The sequence below is a fragment of the Pavona decussata genome, unplaced genomic scaffold (assembly GCF_977016875.1).
Source record: "Pavona decussata unplaced genomic scaffold, jaPavDecu1.1 SCAFFOLD_4, whole genome shotgun sequence".
NCBI lineage: Eukaryota > Metazoa > Cnidaria > Anthozoa > Scleractinia > Agariciidae > Pavona > Pavona decussata.
Window position 1 is genome coordinate 1072077 of NW_028145428.1, and position 17924 is coordinate 1090000.

General features: G+C 41.5%; 3 protein-coding genes and 1 pseudogene across 3 annotated transcripts; 1 reads left to right on the forward strand and 3 right to left on the reverse strand.

Annotated features, from left to right (window-relative positions):
- Positions 1 to 2502: 2502 nt before the first annotated feature.
- Positions 2503 to 3195, forward strand: LOC146489670 (uncharacterized). The gene is made up of 3 exons (XM_085104608.1): positions 2503 to 2612; positions 2733 to 2853; positions 3157 to 3195. The coding sequence occupies exons 1-3, from the start codon at positions 2503 to 2505 to the stop codon at positions 3193 to 3195; spliced, it is 270 nt and encodes an 89-aa protein (XP_084960734.1).
- Positions 3196 to 7729: 4534 nt separating this feature from the next.
- Positions 7730 to 8149, reverse strand: LOC146489671 (uncharacterized). The gene has a single exon (XM_085104855.1). The coding sequence runs from the start codon at positions 8147 to 8149 to the stop codon at positions 7730 to 7732; it is 420 nt and encodes a 139-aa protein (XP_084960981.1).
- Positions 8150 to 9347: 1198 nt separating this feature from the next.
- Positions 9348 to 9938, reverse strand: LOC146489672 (uncharacterized). The gene has a single exon (XM_085104863.1). It carries the CDS (start codon positions 9936 to 9938, stop codon positions 9348 to 9350), a length of 591 nt encoding a protein of 196 aa, XP_084960989.1.
- Positions 9939 to 11349: 1411 nt separating this feature from the next.
- On the reverse strand, positions 11350 to 13759 carry LOC146489673 (uncharacterized; annotated as a pseudogene).
- Between the last annotated feature and the right edge of the window lie 4165 nt (positions 13760 to 17924).

Consider the following 17924-nt stretch of genomic DNA (forward strand, 5'->3'; position numbering starts at 1 on the left):
AATGTTTGTTGGACGCATCTAGCGCGTATCTAGCGATCGGCGACACCGCATAATTTTATCGTCGCTTTTTGTGCGTGACATGAGGGGAAGAAGTACGACTGTTCGCAGTCTAGATAATCATTCCTTGGGTTTCACGCGACCCTTTTCTGTTTGGCGCTCCAGCAAACCTGAAGGGAAAATATTGGAATAGCGTGTGCTGTTAGGTAGTTGACTATGAGAGGTGAAAGGAAGAAATAGCGTTTATTCGTAAAATAATCACGCTAAGAAGTGAAGTACGGTATTACTACAAACAAAAAAAAAGTAATGCTGTAAAGTTCAAATTACCGGTTTTGAGGAAATTCTGCGTCAAGAGCATCCATGCTTTCATTTCCTATATCGCTCACCAGTGAGTTGATCGCGAAAGATGATGTCTTTAAATAGTGAAGACAATAACTTTATTTCATCCATATAGAACTGACAAAACTCCAGAACAGTCTCATCTTTCACGTTAAAGAGAGCACTATTGACAGATCTGTCAACATCATACTTTTTGGGGAATTGTACACGAAGAAGACGCAAGGATTTTCGCAGTAGGCAGTCCGTGTTTTCCCCGCGAAAGACCCCGTAGAAACCAAACTTCTCTCGCTCACAAACGCTTCAGTCCTGATCTCTGAAATTTGGTGTACAGGTCCCATTTTAAGTATTGTCGCATATGTTAAAAAAAGGTGATGATCCGAAAGATTCGATTTAGCCTCCAGGAATACCTTAAGTCCTCTCAACTTAATCCACCAAACACATATAGTGACCGATTCCAGCAATTGGCCTAAGAAGGATTTTCTACCATTGAAAACTACCTCTCAAATGAAACTTTTATCATACAGCACAATTCTATGTGTAATCATGCTCGTGATTAACAAATCGAGCTTTCTCCGATTCGCGGTCATCCGATTTTGTTAATCACTTGTGCAATTACACACCAAATTGGATTTCACTCAGTTAGGTTAGCTTGTCTTAACAGCATTAAGGAGTTCGATTTTCCAAAACCTCACGACAAATTAATTATTTCACTGATTTTACTGTTCGAATTTTAATACAGGCATTTCATTCTCTGGTTTCCACCCCATGATGAACATACTGTAACGGGCGGAGCTTGAGATAACTTGAACTCCAATCTTGATTAAGAACCAGAAAGCATTTACTAGAACTCCAACAGACCAGTCCTTCTTTCTTGATATATAAATTTAATGGCTTGATGGAATAACATAAAAACTGAGAAGAAAATTATAATTAAAGCTTGATTACGATACATTCACAAGAAAGATGAATTGATCACTCATGCCGCGAATCTATGTTACAAAATACGTGCTTGAAATGTAACAAAATAGACTACGGATGCAAGATAGACAAAAAACGTCATAATACGTCTTTCTCCTCTCCTGTACCTTAAATAAACGCTTTGATTCTTTCACTCTTTCTAAAAATGTGTCTGTCTATTTCGAAAACAACAGGAAAACTGAACTACAACACGATCCTATATCTTCTGAACTCACAAAACGGAAATTACACAACAAACAAGCTAATCATTAACATGGCTCCCCTAAATTGGTCACAATTTATGATTTACTTAATGAAACAAAATAAATCAGTTTTTCAATGTTCACTATAAATAGTCATTCTTTAAGGCTCTTCGGCTGGGAATCCCCCGTCCTCATTTTCATCACTTGACATCAAGAAAACTAACTTCTGAACAGGTCTGTTCAGGTGGGAAATGTGAGACCCCTTAAGGTTACTCCAAACCTTCGCAGGTGCCTTCCTGAAAAAAATGCGTACGCGCGTTGTTTTTAAGAAAACCACCAGAAGCTATATATCGATAAAAAGCTTATTTAATGCAGAATTCGATAAAATTATAAGCTATTTTGGTTATTCCTTTGCTAAGACGAAGGAAGCCAGTAAACAGCAAAATGACAGAGCTCCATTCCGTCGAATTAATCGGGTATCAAACGCGATCTCTGATGAAATGTAGCTGCATAGAGTTAATCACAAAACATCAATCTCTCAAAGGGTGTGAGCATTTCCCCATATTCCTCTTGGTTTCCTTTTAATAGACCTGTCAAGTTCCAGTTGAAAAGAATATGCAAACGTGTTGCGTTCCGAAGCCGCCAGGAGGAAAGTATTTGATTAAAAAAAAAATGCCGACACCCTTTTGTTCCTCGTTGTTCAGTTAACGTTCGGGCGAAATTTGACGGAATTCTGTCAATTCTACATACCCTATTAATTCATTTTAAGAGGACGGATTTTGCCGAAATCGTATTGCGAGTTTTCGCCTTCTAAAGATTTAGAAGCATGTAACGCCTTCTCGGAGAATTATGTCAACACCAGGCTCACACTGTGAGCCGCCGGCCAATAACATAGTAGAACCCCTGATGTTCACAGCAAGGAAAATGGCACTTCGCGGGAAAGTTATAGTTTTTCAGTCACGTTTTCCCCACTTAGCCTCTGCGAGTAGGTTTTCGGTAGCCAGGCATGGGTAAAACTAAGGCAAAAAAACGTTCAACAAAACAAAAAGAGACCGACGAGCAAGTGCCAATACAAAATTATAGGGAGGCGCTCGTGGCCGACATGAATGCGATCGGGTAAGTTTTGTTTGTGTTCAGTAACATTGTCTTCAAATGTTGAACGTATTTTTGGTTTTTGGAAACCAATATGTGCAAAAATATTAGCATCCCCAACCGCAATTTCCTGCTCTTTATCAGGTTCGACGGTGACTTCTTTGCATGCAATCTCGACCAAAGCGTTGAGAGAAGTACGAGACGAGGGAGAGGTCCACGGTGTACAAGATATGTCCAGTACTGTTCCTGGGCTCATGCATTGATGGTAAGGGTCATTAGAAGGACTGAGAACCGCAGTGCAAATTTCGCTCACTATTCTCCTAATCAATCCAACAAGAAATTAGAAAAATATCTTCTGTTCACAACAAACGGGAATATTTTCACACTATCATTGATAGATGATTGAAAAGCAGCTAGACCATAAGATGTCATTGCTTTTCGTGTAACCGTGGGTCTAGACATCTCTATTTTTTCATTAGCAATCCGCTAATACTTAGCATTGTTCGTCGTTTATTTTGTTGTTTGTCGCTTATTTCTATATTTAACAGGCTATCTGTTGGTATTTCAGCAGAAAGAAATAGGAAAAAAAAAATGCAGAAAACAATAACTTATTGTCTAAAGGGGACCGCAGGAAAAAATAAAGCAAACACTTTCCACCATTGTAATTTTTGGTGATTCAAAAAAATTATTTCATCAGTTCTTTGCCAAAAACTAAAAAAAATTCTGACCTAACTTGTACAGCCCCTCCCCCCCAACCCCCTCAAAAGTATAATGGACCCTTCCTAAGCAAAATGTAATCAAGATTACCCAGATGGGCAGTCTACAGTATAGTTTTAAAGTGCACTGTTATAGAAACTCTGAGAGCTGTACATAACACCTTCCTGGTGTACGAAGGCATCCTGCTTCTTGGACTTTTCCCTTCGGAGTTTTTTTCTTCTTTTCTTCACTGTAGGATCAGATTTATAATCAGAGCCAACCAGGCGTTTAGCATCAATTTGTTTACATTGTTCTTGCATGTCAAAATGTACTGGGATGACCATGGAATCCAACAGTTTAATCGCTGTATCATTCATGCCATTGTTAAATACCAGAACACCCAATGACACTGCAAGGCTTGTTTCTTGTTGCGAGGTATACTGTTCTTTAGGTGCCATACCCCAAACTACATGGTGAAGGCTTTCATTATTGTTCTGGTCAAGGCAACTCTCGCACCCTACAAGGAACTCTTCAGATCCTAGTCTGTCGAATGTCGGTTGAATGACTTTGACAACAGCTTCTGGCAAGGGATCCTTGATTGGTACATGGGTTGTCTGACCTGTTGCTTGGTCTCTGTTATAGCTACACCATGAATCCTTCCCCATGGGACAGTCTTCATGTTGTGGCGTTTCAGGTGTACTGGCATAATGTTTCAGGATGGCATGTACCGCCTTTGACATTTCTTTGGCACTTCCCTTGTTGTCTCAGATTGCCTTCCCGTAAAAATTTTGAATTGTGTCGATTTGTGTCAGCGTTAGTCTCCCCTGGCCAGAAAGACCTTTGCCATCTTCGAGTTTTTTACCTGGAAACAAAGATTTGGATACCACGAACCTGATTTTAGTAATTGAGATGACAACTTAAAAAAAAAAAAGCCTTCGACTGTAAGGGAAACATGACTTGTGACAGGTAATGAGGTGAACATATTAACTTTAGGTCACACTAAGGCCCCATTTATATGGAGAGAAGTTGTCCCAGGAAAGAGGGTCACCCTCCCAGCTGAGTCTACTTCAGCAAGCGTTTATGTGAGGAAAAAGTTGACCCCTTTGCCCAAGCCAACAGCGCTCACGCATGCTCTCATTGTCTTGCCTTGACGGAGTTGACCCTGCTAGGCGAGCCAAAGTGTTTATATGGAGAAAAGTTGGCCTGGCTAGGAGGGTGACCCTCCCATCAAGAAAAGGGTGACCCGGCTAGGCGGGTCACCATTCCAGCTGAGCCAACTTTTTCTTTCTCATGTAAACGGTTTGCCAAGTTTTGTAAGGAAATGTAGGAAAAGTTGGCTCGCCCTGGGTAGCTTGGGTAGGCGAGTGACCCTTCTACCCGGGACAACTTTTCTCCATATAATGGGGCCTAAGAAAACAACATATCCATCAACAATATTCTGATATATCCTGTGAACACATAAAAGCCTCTTGACTTTTATAAGTGTGATTTGTAATGTTTTTGTTTTGTAGACAATAGATTCCAGTGGTATACCAACAACTGTAACTTTGAAAACAGGAAAGTTATCAACAAATTACTTACCTTTATATGTTGTGTGCAGTTTTCTAAGAGCCGTTCCCATCCTCTTTGTCACATGGCCTATACAGTCCTCCTTTGGAATGAATACAGCCTCACCATATGGGGCCAACTTCCTTACTTCAGCATAACTTTTGCTGTGTCCATCCCCCACGAATGGAATGCACCGAAGCTTGTGCTTCCCAAGTGACCGGCCATACAAGCAACAAGCACCCTGAGCTTCCATTGACTGCAAAACAAATAATTATTAAAAATTTATAACACAATTACCTTCCTTTCATCATGTTGTTTCCAAAATTCCTTGCTCTTGGGACATTAATTTTTTTTTTACCAAAAATGTGTGCATTTCTACTTTGACCCGAATATAACTGTCCTGAATTCAACCTGAGTTGTCACTAAGGGACAATCACTGGGATTATTGATTGATTGGTTCATTCATTCATCCATTCATTCACTCTCTCACTCACTCACACTGCATATACAAACTGGAAAGTACGAAAATAAAGAGGCATCAGTCCTGGTAGAAGACAGAACATGCTTAATCTGCAAAAGAAATTGTATAGAGGACGAACAGCATTTCTTGATGTATTGCCAAGAGTATGATAACATTATACCCTCTATTGTAAATAGACCAAAACCTCCTTTTGGAGAGTTAGGCGCAATAAAGATACACTATTATCCCCATTACGTACTCACTCACTCATTCATTCATCTGTTTGTTTGATGTTAATTAATTTTGTGTGGCTTCCATGCATGACAATTATAAACTCAAATATCTCACTGTCCTTCAAGACATAAATGGCAGTCTTCATTGTGCAGTTCCAGTAAAATCCATACCCACCCCATGGAAAGTTATCAGAAATTCCTTGGGGGAGGGAGCTCTTAAAAGTCAAAATTTTTTAGAAGCAAAGTATGAAGCTAAACTGGAATCTCCATTCGGGGACGGAAAGTCAAAACCAAAAAAACTTTTTGTTGGGGAGTATGGCTATTTTTCTGGAACTGCACATTGATAGAACAAGAATCAAACAATAATAAAAGGGGTTGTGACAATTTTTTTGTCTATGAAATTTTAAATTTTCCCCTCTCTTTTTACTAAGAAAATTAAATTCATGACAGACCTGTGAACTCCCTTCATGATTGAGGTAGCAGTCTTCTTCATGGCTAACAAACCAGCTAAGGAAGTCCCTCTTTGAAATTTTCCCTTCCCGTTGTTCTCTTTTCTTCTGCTCACAAGAGACACACGAATTGGATAGGAAAATGAAATCAAGAACTTTCCCGGTATCAATGGAACTCGAGCTGACCAGCCACGACTGTTCCAGGATCCATCAATTGAAACGCCAGCATCGACAACAACGTCCATTAACTGTTCAACGGTGATGCTGCCATCAATACTGTTGTCCAAATCACCATTTTCCAGCTGGTGCTGTTTCACTCCTAGCACCGCGTTTTTTAGTTCTCTTTCGAGGAGCTCGTTCGCAGCTTTCACCAGAGCCTTCGTATGTGAAGTCCAGGAAACATTGCTTACTGGTCTTGGAAGATTCAAGACACTTAGTACCTTCTGTGCTGCAGAGTATCCACGGCCAATTAATCTCAGTCCAAGGACGAATTCTTGATTAATGTCGTAGAACCTGTTGGTCTTCGGTGTTGTATAAAACGAGGCCAAGACTTGGTGAGAGGAGCACTTTAGATTTTTGCATCGGCAAACCCATTCTGCGCCGAGTCCGGTGCATGCCACTTCTTCAAAATTTACACCGTCGCTTTCGCAGAAGCGACAAGTCACACTTTGTTCCAGTGCGTGATTTAGCATCTTTCTGTCAACGATTGTCCATGTTTCGCTAGATGCTTTGTCCTCTTCAAAGTTCTCTAAATCCAACGATGAAGAATAATCCTGACTTGTACTCGGAAGATTTTTTCTTCTTTCATCAGGAAATTCACAAGTTTTGCGCTTTTTGGGTCCTGGCTTTGATTTAGGTTTTAACCAAGGACTTTTTTCTCTTCTTGAACGTTTCATCATAGGAAATTGAAAAACCACATAGCTCAAACCTGCGTGTAAACAAAAATATGCTAATGAGTTGAAATAGGATCTCCCGGATAAAGCCTTTTTGCCGCGAAAAGGTCGCTGGGGAGTTCACGCCTTACGGAGATTATGACACCTTGATAATTTATTAACTTTTTTACGAAAATACCTTTTTCTCAATAACTCGCACGGGTTTTAAGATATAAACTCAATTTTTTTGGAAAATTTAAGTTTAAGTAATTAACTGTAACTTGGTCCAAAAAAAAAACAACCAAATTTCGGCAAAAGTAGCCTGCCAAGGTTTGGAGTAACCTTGAGCCTGCTACCGTCACTATCACCTGATTGGTTAGCTACTACCACCTTAACCTTTCTTAAAAGGCTGTCTTCGTCTGGGTATGTCTCAGCAACACGGGCAAGCTTCCAGCAATTTCTGGGAATGTTGTCGTCTTTCAGAATCACGAGGTCTCCTTCTTTAAGATTTCTGTATGAAGCTGACCATTTCTGCCTGCTCTGCAGGGACTGGAGGTTTGATACCAAAACTCGTTTGAGAGGTGCTGGACCCAACGCCATTGTTTCCTTGAAGATACGTTGGCTAGCTGAAAATTTCCGGGTGGCGCCATGACTACAGAAGACTTCATTGTCAGCAATCGATTTGGTATCAGCACATCCCTTGCGTCTGGACCTGTAAGGTTGACCGTCGTTAGTGGCGGCCATTGATTATTGCTTCTGTCTCGACCGTTAGTGTGCGCAAGGATTCGTTGTCTAGTTGTTTGCCATGATTCTGCAACATTGGCGATAGTACACTTCTTGTGGTACGGACAAGTCTCTCCCAAACCCCACCCATGTGGCTGGCCTAGGGAACGTTCATCTTCCAATTGATCCAATCACATCCATCCTTCAAAAGTTCTCTCTGAATGGCATCGTGATTCATCTCTAACAGGGCTGATTCCAATTCATTCTTTGCACCTACAAAATTGGTGCCTTGGTTGGAGCGTAGCTGCTGGACTGGTCCATGGCGACCAATAAAGCGATGATATGCATTTAGGAATGAGTCAGTACTGAGTGAAACTGTGGTCTCCAGGTGAACGGCGCGTGAGGTCATGCATGTGAATATGACCTCATAGCGCTTCATTTCCTTCTGTCCTTCCTTTATGTACCAGGGTCCAAAGTAGTCCACCGCGCAGTAAGTAAAAAGCGGGGCTTCCTCAAGTTGCTTGTTTGATAAAGGGGCCATCTTCTGCTGCTGGGTTGCTGCTCTTAGCTTACGACACATGATGCATTTAGATAGATGATGGCCAACAGTAGAGCTGCCCTATCCAGAAGCCGCACGTGTGGATTTCTGCTTGTGTTCTTGTTCGCCCTTGATGTCTGGTACGCAGATGGAAGTGACATATTATCAGCTCAGTGACGTGAGATCTATTCGGGAGTATCACAGGATGCTTCATCTCATAAGGCAAATGGGCCTGTTCAATCCTACCTCCGACGCGTAGGATACCATATTAATCCAAGAATGGATCTAGTCGGTGGATAGAGCTTGATCTTGTCATTCCTTTTCTTGCTTTGTCCTTCCTTTCGTGTCGGTGTTGGACGCTTGTCAGCAACTCTACTTTTTTCGTGAAAGCTTCATGTTGAATTGCTTTGATTATCCTTTGTTTGGCCTTCTGCAGGTCTTCAACGCTCACTGCCAAGCTTTCTACAGCTTCACACAAGGATTTAGCATTGTCTGGGCATTGTGCGCGTCTTTCTTGGGAACCAGAAGGAACCTTAACATCTTCCTTTAAACGGTGTTTCATTCTGTCGACGAATAGGAGACAAATTTCGATGACCCATTTGGCTCGATGCCAGTTGGAGAAGCGCTCAACACACTGCAACACAGCCGAGCGTTCTGCGGCGCTGGTCGTGGACACTGAAATCTTCTTAATTTCAGGATCTTCCAGTGATGCTACAAAGTTCAAGGTAGGCTTGTCATGACGTGGCATCCAGAGGCATCTGGTCCATTCCACCACCTTGTGTTGTTTACTAGCTCTTGAGCTTCGAGTCCTCTAGACACATCATCAGCTGGGTTATCCCTTGTCTGAACGTAGTTCCACTGATCAGGAGGTGTGCGGTCGCGGATCAGCTGCACGCGATTTAGCGAAGAATGTGTGGAAACACCTTGCTTCATTGGATATATATCCAAGGACAGCTTTGCTGTCTGTCCAGAACACTTCAGGGATGTTGTAGTACTTCAACTCCTTCTGTAAAAAGGCACTAACTTTAGTTGACACTACTGCAGCAGTAAGTTCTAATCTTGGTACAGTAATGGGTTTCAGCTGCGTAACTCTTGATTTGGCCATCACCAAGGAACAGTGTACTTTGTCGTGACTGTTAACCATTTTGAGATACGAACACTGGCCATGAGCGCTTGCATCGGAGAAACTGTGAAGTTTGACTGACTTTACTTTGCCAAAGTCATCAGGTTTGTAGCATCTTCATATCTTCATCTCTGCCAGGGTGCGCAGCTCTCCCCTCCACTTCTCCCATGGGAGCCGAACGGTTTCAGGTACTGCCTCGTCCCAGTCTGTCTTATCTTTGCATAATTCTTGCAAAATTTTCTTGCATGTTAACAGGAAGGGTGCAGCTAGGCCCAAAGGGTCGTAAATCGAACTGATAGAGGCTAGTATTCCTCTCCTAGTGAAGGGTATATCCTTCAACTCTACTCTGAATTGAAGGTGGTCTGACTCCACACACCACTGAACTCCTAAAGCTCTTTCTATGGGGTAAACATCCTTTTTGAGATCCAATTCCATGACCCCTTTGGCACGTTGATCCTTGGGTATGGACTCTATTACTTTCTTGCTGTTGGATACAAATTTGTGAAGATTGAATCCTCCCTTAGAGCATAACTCCTTTGTGCTTTGGATTAGGGATGTGGCTTCAGACTCTGAGGGAACCGACTTGAGCCAATCATCTACATCAAAATCGTCTTTGACAAATTCGGCTGGCCTGCTCCCGAACACTTCTTTAAAGTTGTCTACCGCTCTTTTTAGTGCAAAGTTTGCACATCCAGGGGACGATACCATGCCGAACAGGTGTACTGTCATTCTATATTTGGTTACTTCACCGTCTATGTTACCATCCTTCCACCAAAGGAACCTGAGGAAGTTTCGATATTCTGCGAGACGAATACTTGATGGAACATTCCTTCAACGTCGCAGGTGAAGGCCACCGGTTCGTTACGAAACCGACAAAGAACCCCAGTGAGGTTGTTCATCAAGTCTGGTCCTCAAAGTAGGTGACGGTTGAGAGATTCACCATTAAATTCAGCGCTTGCGTCGAAAAGAACCTAAATCTTGTCCAGTTTTTGCAGCTGATATACCCCATGGTGTGGTATGTACCAAGTGCAGCCATTGTTGACGTGAAGCTCTTCGGAGGGAACCTTTCAGCGTGGCCTTTCTCTATCATATCGTGCATAAAGGCTTGGTAATGGTCCCTATATTTGCCGTCTCTCGTCAATCTTTGTTTAAGCTTCATTAGTCGCTGACAGCGAGATTCTTGTTGTCGGGTAGTCTGAACGATTGTTCCTTTAACGGTAAGGGTATTTCGTAGTGCCCGTCCTCTCGTCTCAAATGTTTGTTGTCTCAACGTTCAGGAATTTCTTATCTTGGAAGGATAGCACCTGATCATCTCTGATCGCTTCGTTGAAGTCGAGCTCAAACATCCTGTTAACTTGAGTGGGACCAAAGACTTCTTTAACTTGGGTTTTCATTACCAAGTGACTCACGGTTCTGATCGATCCTCGTCCAATTTCTCGAGAAATTATCCAGTTGCCAGAACAATGGCCATCGTCTTCACCATCCTTGTCCAGATTAATGGATCGGATGACACCCCATCCAAGGTTCGTTCTCTTGGCGTACAGATCTTCGTCAGAGCTAGGAATTACTTTGCGTGGTTTAATTGCTCGGGCGCAGTTCACTCCTATGAGGAGCGCTACATCCACGTTGTGTCGATAGGGCATCAGCTGATCAGCAATTTGTTCGAGGTGAGGCCAGCTAAATACGGACTCTGGCCTCGGAATTTGACTCCTTTTGACAGGAATTTCTTCTATCGAGTAAGTTACAGGCAGGGGTATTTCTGATTCTTCCTTGAAACCTCGAACTACTAAACCGTTTATCTTCTGACACGAGACCATGTCTTCTCCTAAAACCATAGATAGCTTGAGCTGAATGCTAAGACCACTGATGCCTAAGCCTTGAAGGACGTCATTCTTAACGAAACAGGCGTCCAATTGATTGTCGAGGAGGGCGTATAGAAGAGTCTTCTTCTCTGGGTCTTGGGTATGATGCAACCACACTGGAACGATAAGCGAGTGCAAGCTGCAGTTGCTTACGCTCTTCGCATCTAGTGTGTTCACCCGATGAGATGTGCCGCTCATTGCTGTGTGAAACTGAGGTGTTCCTGCATTTAGATCTTGTTCCGATGGTTTAGTAGTGTCTATGTGAAGAGAGGTGGGGTGAAAGCCGTTACAAATTTGCAAACCTTTCTAATCCTGTAGTCTTTCTTCATGTGGCCATACTTCAAGCAACCAAGGCAGAGGCCATTAGACTTAATCACATCCATTCTCTCCGTTTGACACATCTTAGCAAACTTGTCACAATCGTCAAGGTTATGAGTGCATTTACAAAGCGGGCAGCTTTCAGACGATTTCCTTTCTGCTTTCCTTTGAGTTGTATTGTTCTTAAGCTCGCTGGATCCACTGGCAAAGCTGCTGGTGCCGACTGGCTTGTTCTTGTAGTTGCTACGGAACCTTGCTCTCCTTTGCGGCTCCTCCTTCTTATCTTCGTCCTTGGGCCTCGAAAATGTTAGCGGGTTGCATGCAATTCTAGCTTCTCTCTCTAGGAAGTCACAGAAGGCCGAGAATGGAGGGTAGACTGGTTCACCGTGACATCTTGGCCTCGATATGCTGCCTTGTCTATCTTCTGCTGTGTTGAGCCAGCGGTCAACTTCGCGGCTCCAGCGATTGCCTATGTTACAAGGAAGCTTCCGCACCATTTTCTGGTTCTCCTCGGGATCGTCTAGCGCCTTCAGGTACTTTATTTCTTCATAGCCGTTTGACAATGAAGCAAGAAATCGGAAAATTTTCAAAGACTAACGCCATCATTAGGGGGTACTTTTGGCCATTCGGTTAATTTCTTCCGGTAGTCATCAGCAATCAGGAACGGATTCCCATATCTTTCGGACAAAATCTTTCGTGTTTCGTTGTATGCGTCAGCGCTGTCCAGTGAAAGGAGGCTGCGAATGGATTCCTTAGCTTCTCCGCTGGTATACTTTCCTAGGTAGTAAAGTTGTTGCGTTGAACTGTCGGCTTACTTTGCTATGATTGTGTCGAACGATTTCTTCCAGGTAGGTTAATGAAGGAGGTTGTCTCTAAACGTTTCAGGTTCTGGGAGTGGCTGTGACTCCTGCGCCTGGTGTTGAGTCATCAGATCGGCTAGCCGCTGAAGATTATCGCTGTTTATTTGGGATGGAGAACCTTCGCCTTGATCCTGTGTAAGACCCATGCTATTTGGAGTCGATTCTTTGCACTGAGCATAGGGGGTACTTGTAAATTGTGCTCTCTTGGGCGTTGCCAGGGTGACATATTCGAGTGCAAATGGATTCAGCATGGATAGATGGCGTGTCACAAAACTACCAGCATCAGTAGTACCTTCGTTTATTGGGACTTTCCTTTCGTTGTGATGCGACTGATCATTCGCAGGAGATGCCTTTGCTGAAGAGGGTTTGGACGTATCCCTTAGCTCCGTTTCCATTGTCAGATTACCATCTTTATCTACCGATGAGGTCTGCATTAAATAATTATGAAGGAGATCGTTTCTAATGATAGTGTGTGGCATCAAATCTTCCTTTTCACCGTTGGGAGCAAGCTCGTTCTCTTCTACTTTCTTGATAGCATTCATTTCGGCGTCAGCCATTGCCAGTTCCTTGGTGAGCTTAAACTTCTTTAGTTCTGCTATTTTGGTTGCTTCACCGTCTGCAAAATATATTTCTGTTTTCAATTTGGCGACGCTTGCTGCAGTGTTTACCTTTCTGTCGATTCTAGCTGATGAATGAGATTTTCCACTTTTTTGTGAGGTCCTGCTAGAGCGATTCGGTGTGAATTTTTCAGAAGAAAGAGAACTTTCCTCTTCTTGCTTAAGCTCTGTTATTCTTTGATTTAATTGTTTAAGTGCGTCTGAATGCTCTTGCTCCCAGATCTCAAATTTCTGTTGCGCAACACATTTCACTTCAAAGTCGTCTAATACTTCATCGAGCCGTTCTTGAGCTGCGATCGAGATGTCCATTTTTGCCTCTAAAAACATTCTTTCGCTTTGCAGCTTAGCTGGATTAGTTGAATTGGCGACACAATTTTCTATTTTGTTTAGCTGTTTACGCCAATTCCTTTGTGCGAACGACCTTTGATCTTGATACAATTGTGTTTGATACTCCTTTCCTTTAAAGGTCTGTTTTCGTTTCATTAATGGTTGGCTGGTTTCAGCACTTTCAAGATCATCTAGGTCATCATCTGAATTCATTTATTCTAACCACTGGTTTATTCTTGACGTAAGTTACGTACACAGCTGAGTTGCGTGTTAAAGAGTTTTTACTGTAGCGGGCGGAGCTCCAGATAACTTGAACTCCAATGTTGATAAGAACGAGAAAGCATTTACTAGAACTCCAACAGACCAGTCCTTCTTTCTTGATATATAAATTTAATGGCTTGATGGAATAACAAAAACTGAGAAGAAAATTATAATTAAAGCTTGATTACAATACATTCACAAGAAAGATGAGTTGATCACTCATGCCGCGAATCTATGTTAGGAAATAGGTGCTTAAAATGTAACAAATTAGACCATGAATCACTACGGATGCAAGATAGACAAAAAACGTCATCATACCTCTTTCTCCTCTCCTGTACCTTAAATAGACGGTTTGTTTCTTTCACTCTTTCTAAAAATGTGTCTGTCTATTTCGAAAACAACGGGAAAACTGAACTACAACACGATCCTATATCTTCTGAACTCACATAACGGAAATTACACAACAAACAAGCTAATCATTAACACATACTAATGCTTACAATGTACCTTCCTCCCTCTATTTCGACACTGTCGTTACCATCGTCTCAGTCGTTTGAAACATCACTTTTTTCAAGGACATCTGAGGCTGCCTTGCTGACGTACTTAAGAGTGCCTGACTGTAACTTTCGAGAATCGCTGGCCAAGCTTGAAAAATCGAAACCCTTGATAATTGGCCTGAAGTTTACTTTTGGGGAACTATCTTCGAAAATATTATTTGAATGTTCTGGAAATTTTTAGTTTTCGAGAATTTTGGAGAAAACGAAATAACGGGTTTTGCCTCATTAATTATGCAAAAATCTCAATCAAAATTAGCCAAGTTCAATACGCTTGTGTTGAAACAGCACGCAACGCTAGAAAGCGAGGTCGGTTTTGAATAAGAGCATAGCTCACCTACTTTCTATTAATGGGACCTATGTAAACTTTTGTAGAACTTTGGAGGGTTTTATGGCTCTTTGAAAACTTGACATTTTGAGGACTTCGCAATGAGGCGAAAATTGAGTAAGTTTGAAGGTTTAAAATGCATCTTGGTATGTCAGGTATCGACTCGAGAGGAACATTGTGATAAAGCTTGGGTCTTCGTCTTTAATAATACGAAATAAAAAATCTGGGCAATCAATGCACGCGCTGACGAAAACCAAAGTTAGCGAGGCTTCGTTAACAAATTTGCATAATTCGCAACTGTTGAGAAAATGCTATGTTGTGGCGACTCGGTGAAAACATTGACCCAGGCTATCTTCAAATGGTTATTTTACCCCACATTGCATTTGTCTGTTTCTCTTTCTTGTTTAATAACGTGGTAGAAAAGGTCTGGAAAAAAAATGCGTGATTGGAAAAGAAAATATTCGTCAAATTCTGGTGGGAAATATGCACAATGCAAATCTTCCAATAAATCTTTCTGCAAAGGAATCTGATTGGGAAGGTTTCGTTAAGAGACCATTTGACTTCAACACCCCACATAAAAGGAGTCAAAACAACGCTTAATAATTCGATGTTAACCAATTATTGTTGAATCTTAACTGAACTTTTAAATTAATAGTGCCAAACTGATACTCGCTATTGCGTTACCTGCGTCACGTCAGTAGCTGTCGATGAGTCTTAGAATATAATGCCCACAAACCAACTTGTGCTGCGAAATTGTCAATTACAAAAACTAGAAAAAAGACCTTTATTTACTGGCATATGAGTGGTTTTGATAAAAATAAAACGTTCACATGACACTTGAATCACGTTTAAATGATACATGCTTGTCAAATGAGATGCGAAAGTTGGACTTAGGGTCGGTCAAAGTGAATATTTTTAATTAAATCAAGTTTGCTTACTGGAATGCATGCTTTTTCAAATAGCTAGTCCAACCTTCTCCAGTGACCTTCCAAATAGTGATCACCCAGAATTGGGTCAGTCAAAAAACCTCTTTGTTCGTGTTGTTTGATACTGTACCTTCGCAAGTGGCTGAAAAACAATGTCAGCTGGCACGCCATATTTTAACATAATTACTGGTATGAAATATCACACATGCACGGATACACGCTTCGAAACCTGTGTGCCAATTTCCGTTTAACAAAATAATAACTTAGATTCTACCTACAGTCCACATTGGCTGTAGGGCATGCATTTATCTTTGTCGAATCTCAACATCAGAAACACGGGTATCTCATCGGCACTGTATACTACTGCATACATCACAGGTAGCCGAAGCTCTATGACCTTTGTTTGACCTTTATATTTTGATGTCACGATGAGTGTTACGCAATGGCGTAAATTATAAGGGTTTGAATGGGAATTTACGAATATGTTTTGGAGTCGAAAGTAAAGGGCATGAATTGAACAAAAATTGCTTACCTTGTCTCCTTGATCTCTTGCCAAGGTTTTGTGCGCCACATTTTGGCCATTTTAGTACGATTCCAGTGGGTTTTTAAGGTTTGCTGAAAATTTTCCTCTCTCTTATATACGGTATCCCACTATAGATATATATCCCCCAAATCGTGGTCACGTTGGTAGCAATAGTATTCTTTGAAATAAATTGTGACGTTAACAACGCGGTCATTATAAAACACGAGTCACAGACGAAGAACTACAGACAATGGGGTGGGCATAAAGTTCGTATTAGGATAGGAGGACTATGGACTACGGACTATGGACTGACTGCACGCCCTACAGTTTACATTGGCCGTAGGGCATGCATTTATCTTTGTCGAATGTCAACAACAGAAACACGGGTATCTCAGTGACACTTTATACACGAAATGTCTACTGCATACATGTCTATGGACGACATCTAGATGATTGTGCACGTGGGCTCATTGGCTGGTCACCATCATGATCATCAAACATCCTTTCGCGCATTTAATCACGCCAGTTTTCACCATATCGAGCCCTGAGATGAATGCTAAAAACTAAAATGACGGCTCTCTTCAGCGCGTATTAAAAATCCAGCTGTTTCGCTGAGATAAAGCAAGATTTTATGTTTGCACTGTCGATCCTCATTATTTTATTCCAAGTCCTTGTTTTGTTTCTAAAAAAAAAAATAAATAAAGGGACAAAAACAATAACAGAAACTTGATTTGATACATATTGAACTTACTGAGAATGAATACAAGAAAGATATGATTTTCAGACTTCAGTTCTCCTTTAAACCCAGTCCGTAGTCCGACGGGCCGGTGTAGTCCGAAGTCGTCGGCTTACTTTAGTTTCTCTTTTATACCCAGTCCGTGGTCCGCAGTCCTTTGTCTGCGACTCAGACTTTATACTGACCTCATTGTTGACGTTGCAACGAAAACTATTGCTACTGAAGTGACCAACCTTTTGGGGACATATATAGCAGGATATAGAGCGAGGAAATTGTTCAGCAAGCCTTTAAAAACCCACTGGAATCGTTCTAAAATGGCCAAAATATGGCGCACAAATGACTGGCAAGAGATCAAGGAGACAAGGTAAGCAATTTTTGTTCAATTTATGCCCTTTATTTTCGACTCCAAAACACGTTTGGAACACGTATGTTTAAAACCGTAATGATTTACGCCATTGCGTAACACTCATCGTGACATCAAAATATAAAGGTCAAACAAAGGTCATAGAGCTTCGGCTACCTGTGATGTATGCGGTAGACATTGCGTGTATACAGTGTCGATGAGATACCCGTGTTTCTGTTGTTGACATTCGAAAAAGATAAATGCATGCCCAACAACCAATGTGGACTGTAGGTAGGTTATTTTTTTGTTAAACGGAAATTGGCACACAGGTTTTTAAGCGTGCATCCGTGCATGTGTGATATTTCATACCAGTAATTACGTTAAAATATGGCGTGCCAGCTGACATTGTTTTTCAGTCACTTGCGAAGGTACAGTATCAAACAACACGAACAGAGAGGTTTTTTGACTGACCCAATTCTGGGTGATCATTATTTGGAAGGCCACTGAAGAAGGTTGGACTAGCTATTTGAAAAAGCATGCATTCCAGTAAACAAACATGATGTAATTGAATATATTCACTTTGACCGACCCTATGTCCAACTTTCGCATCTCATTTGACAAGCATGTATCATTTAAACGTGATTCAAGTGTCATGTGAACGTTTTATTTTTATCAAAACCACCCATATGCCAGTAAATAAAGGTCTTTTTTCTAGTTGTTGTAATTGACAATTTCGCAGCACAAGTTGGTTTGTGGGCATTACATTCTAAGACATATCGACAGCTACTGACGTGACGCAGGTAACGCAATAGCGAGTATCAGTTTGGCACTATAAATTTAAAGGTTAAAATTCGACAGTAATTGGTTAAAATCGAATTATTAAGCGTTGTTTTGACTCCTTTTATGTGGGGTGTTGAAGTCAAATGGTCTCTTAACGAAACCTTCCCAATCAGATTCCTTTGCAGAAAAATTTATTGGAAAATTTGCATTAGGCAAATTTCCCACCAGAATTTGACGAATAGTTTCTTGTCCGATCACG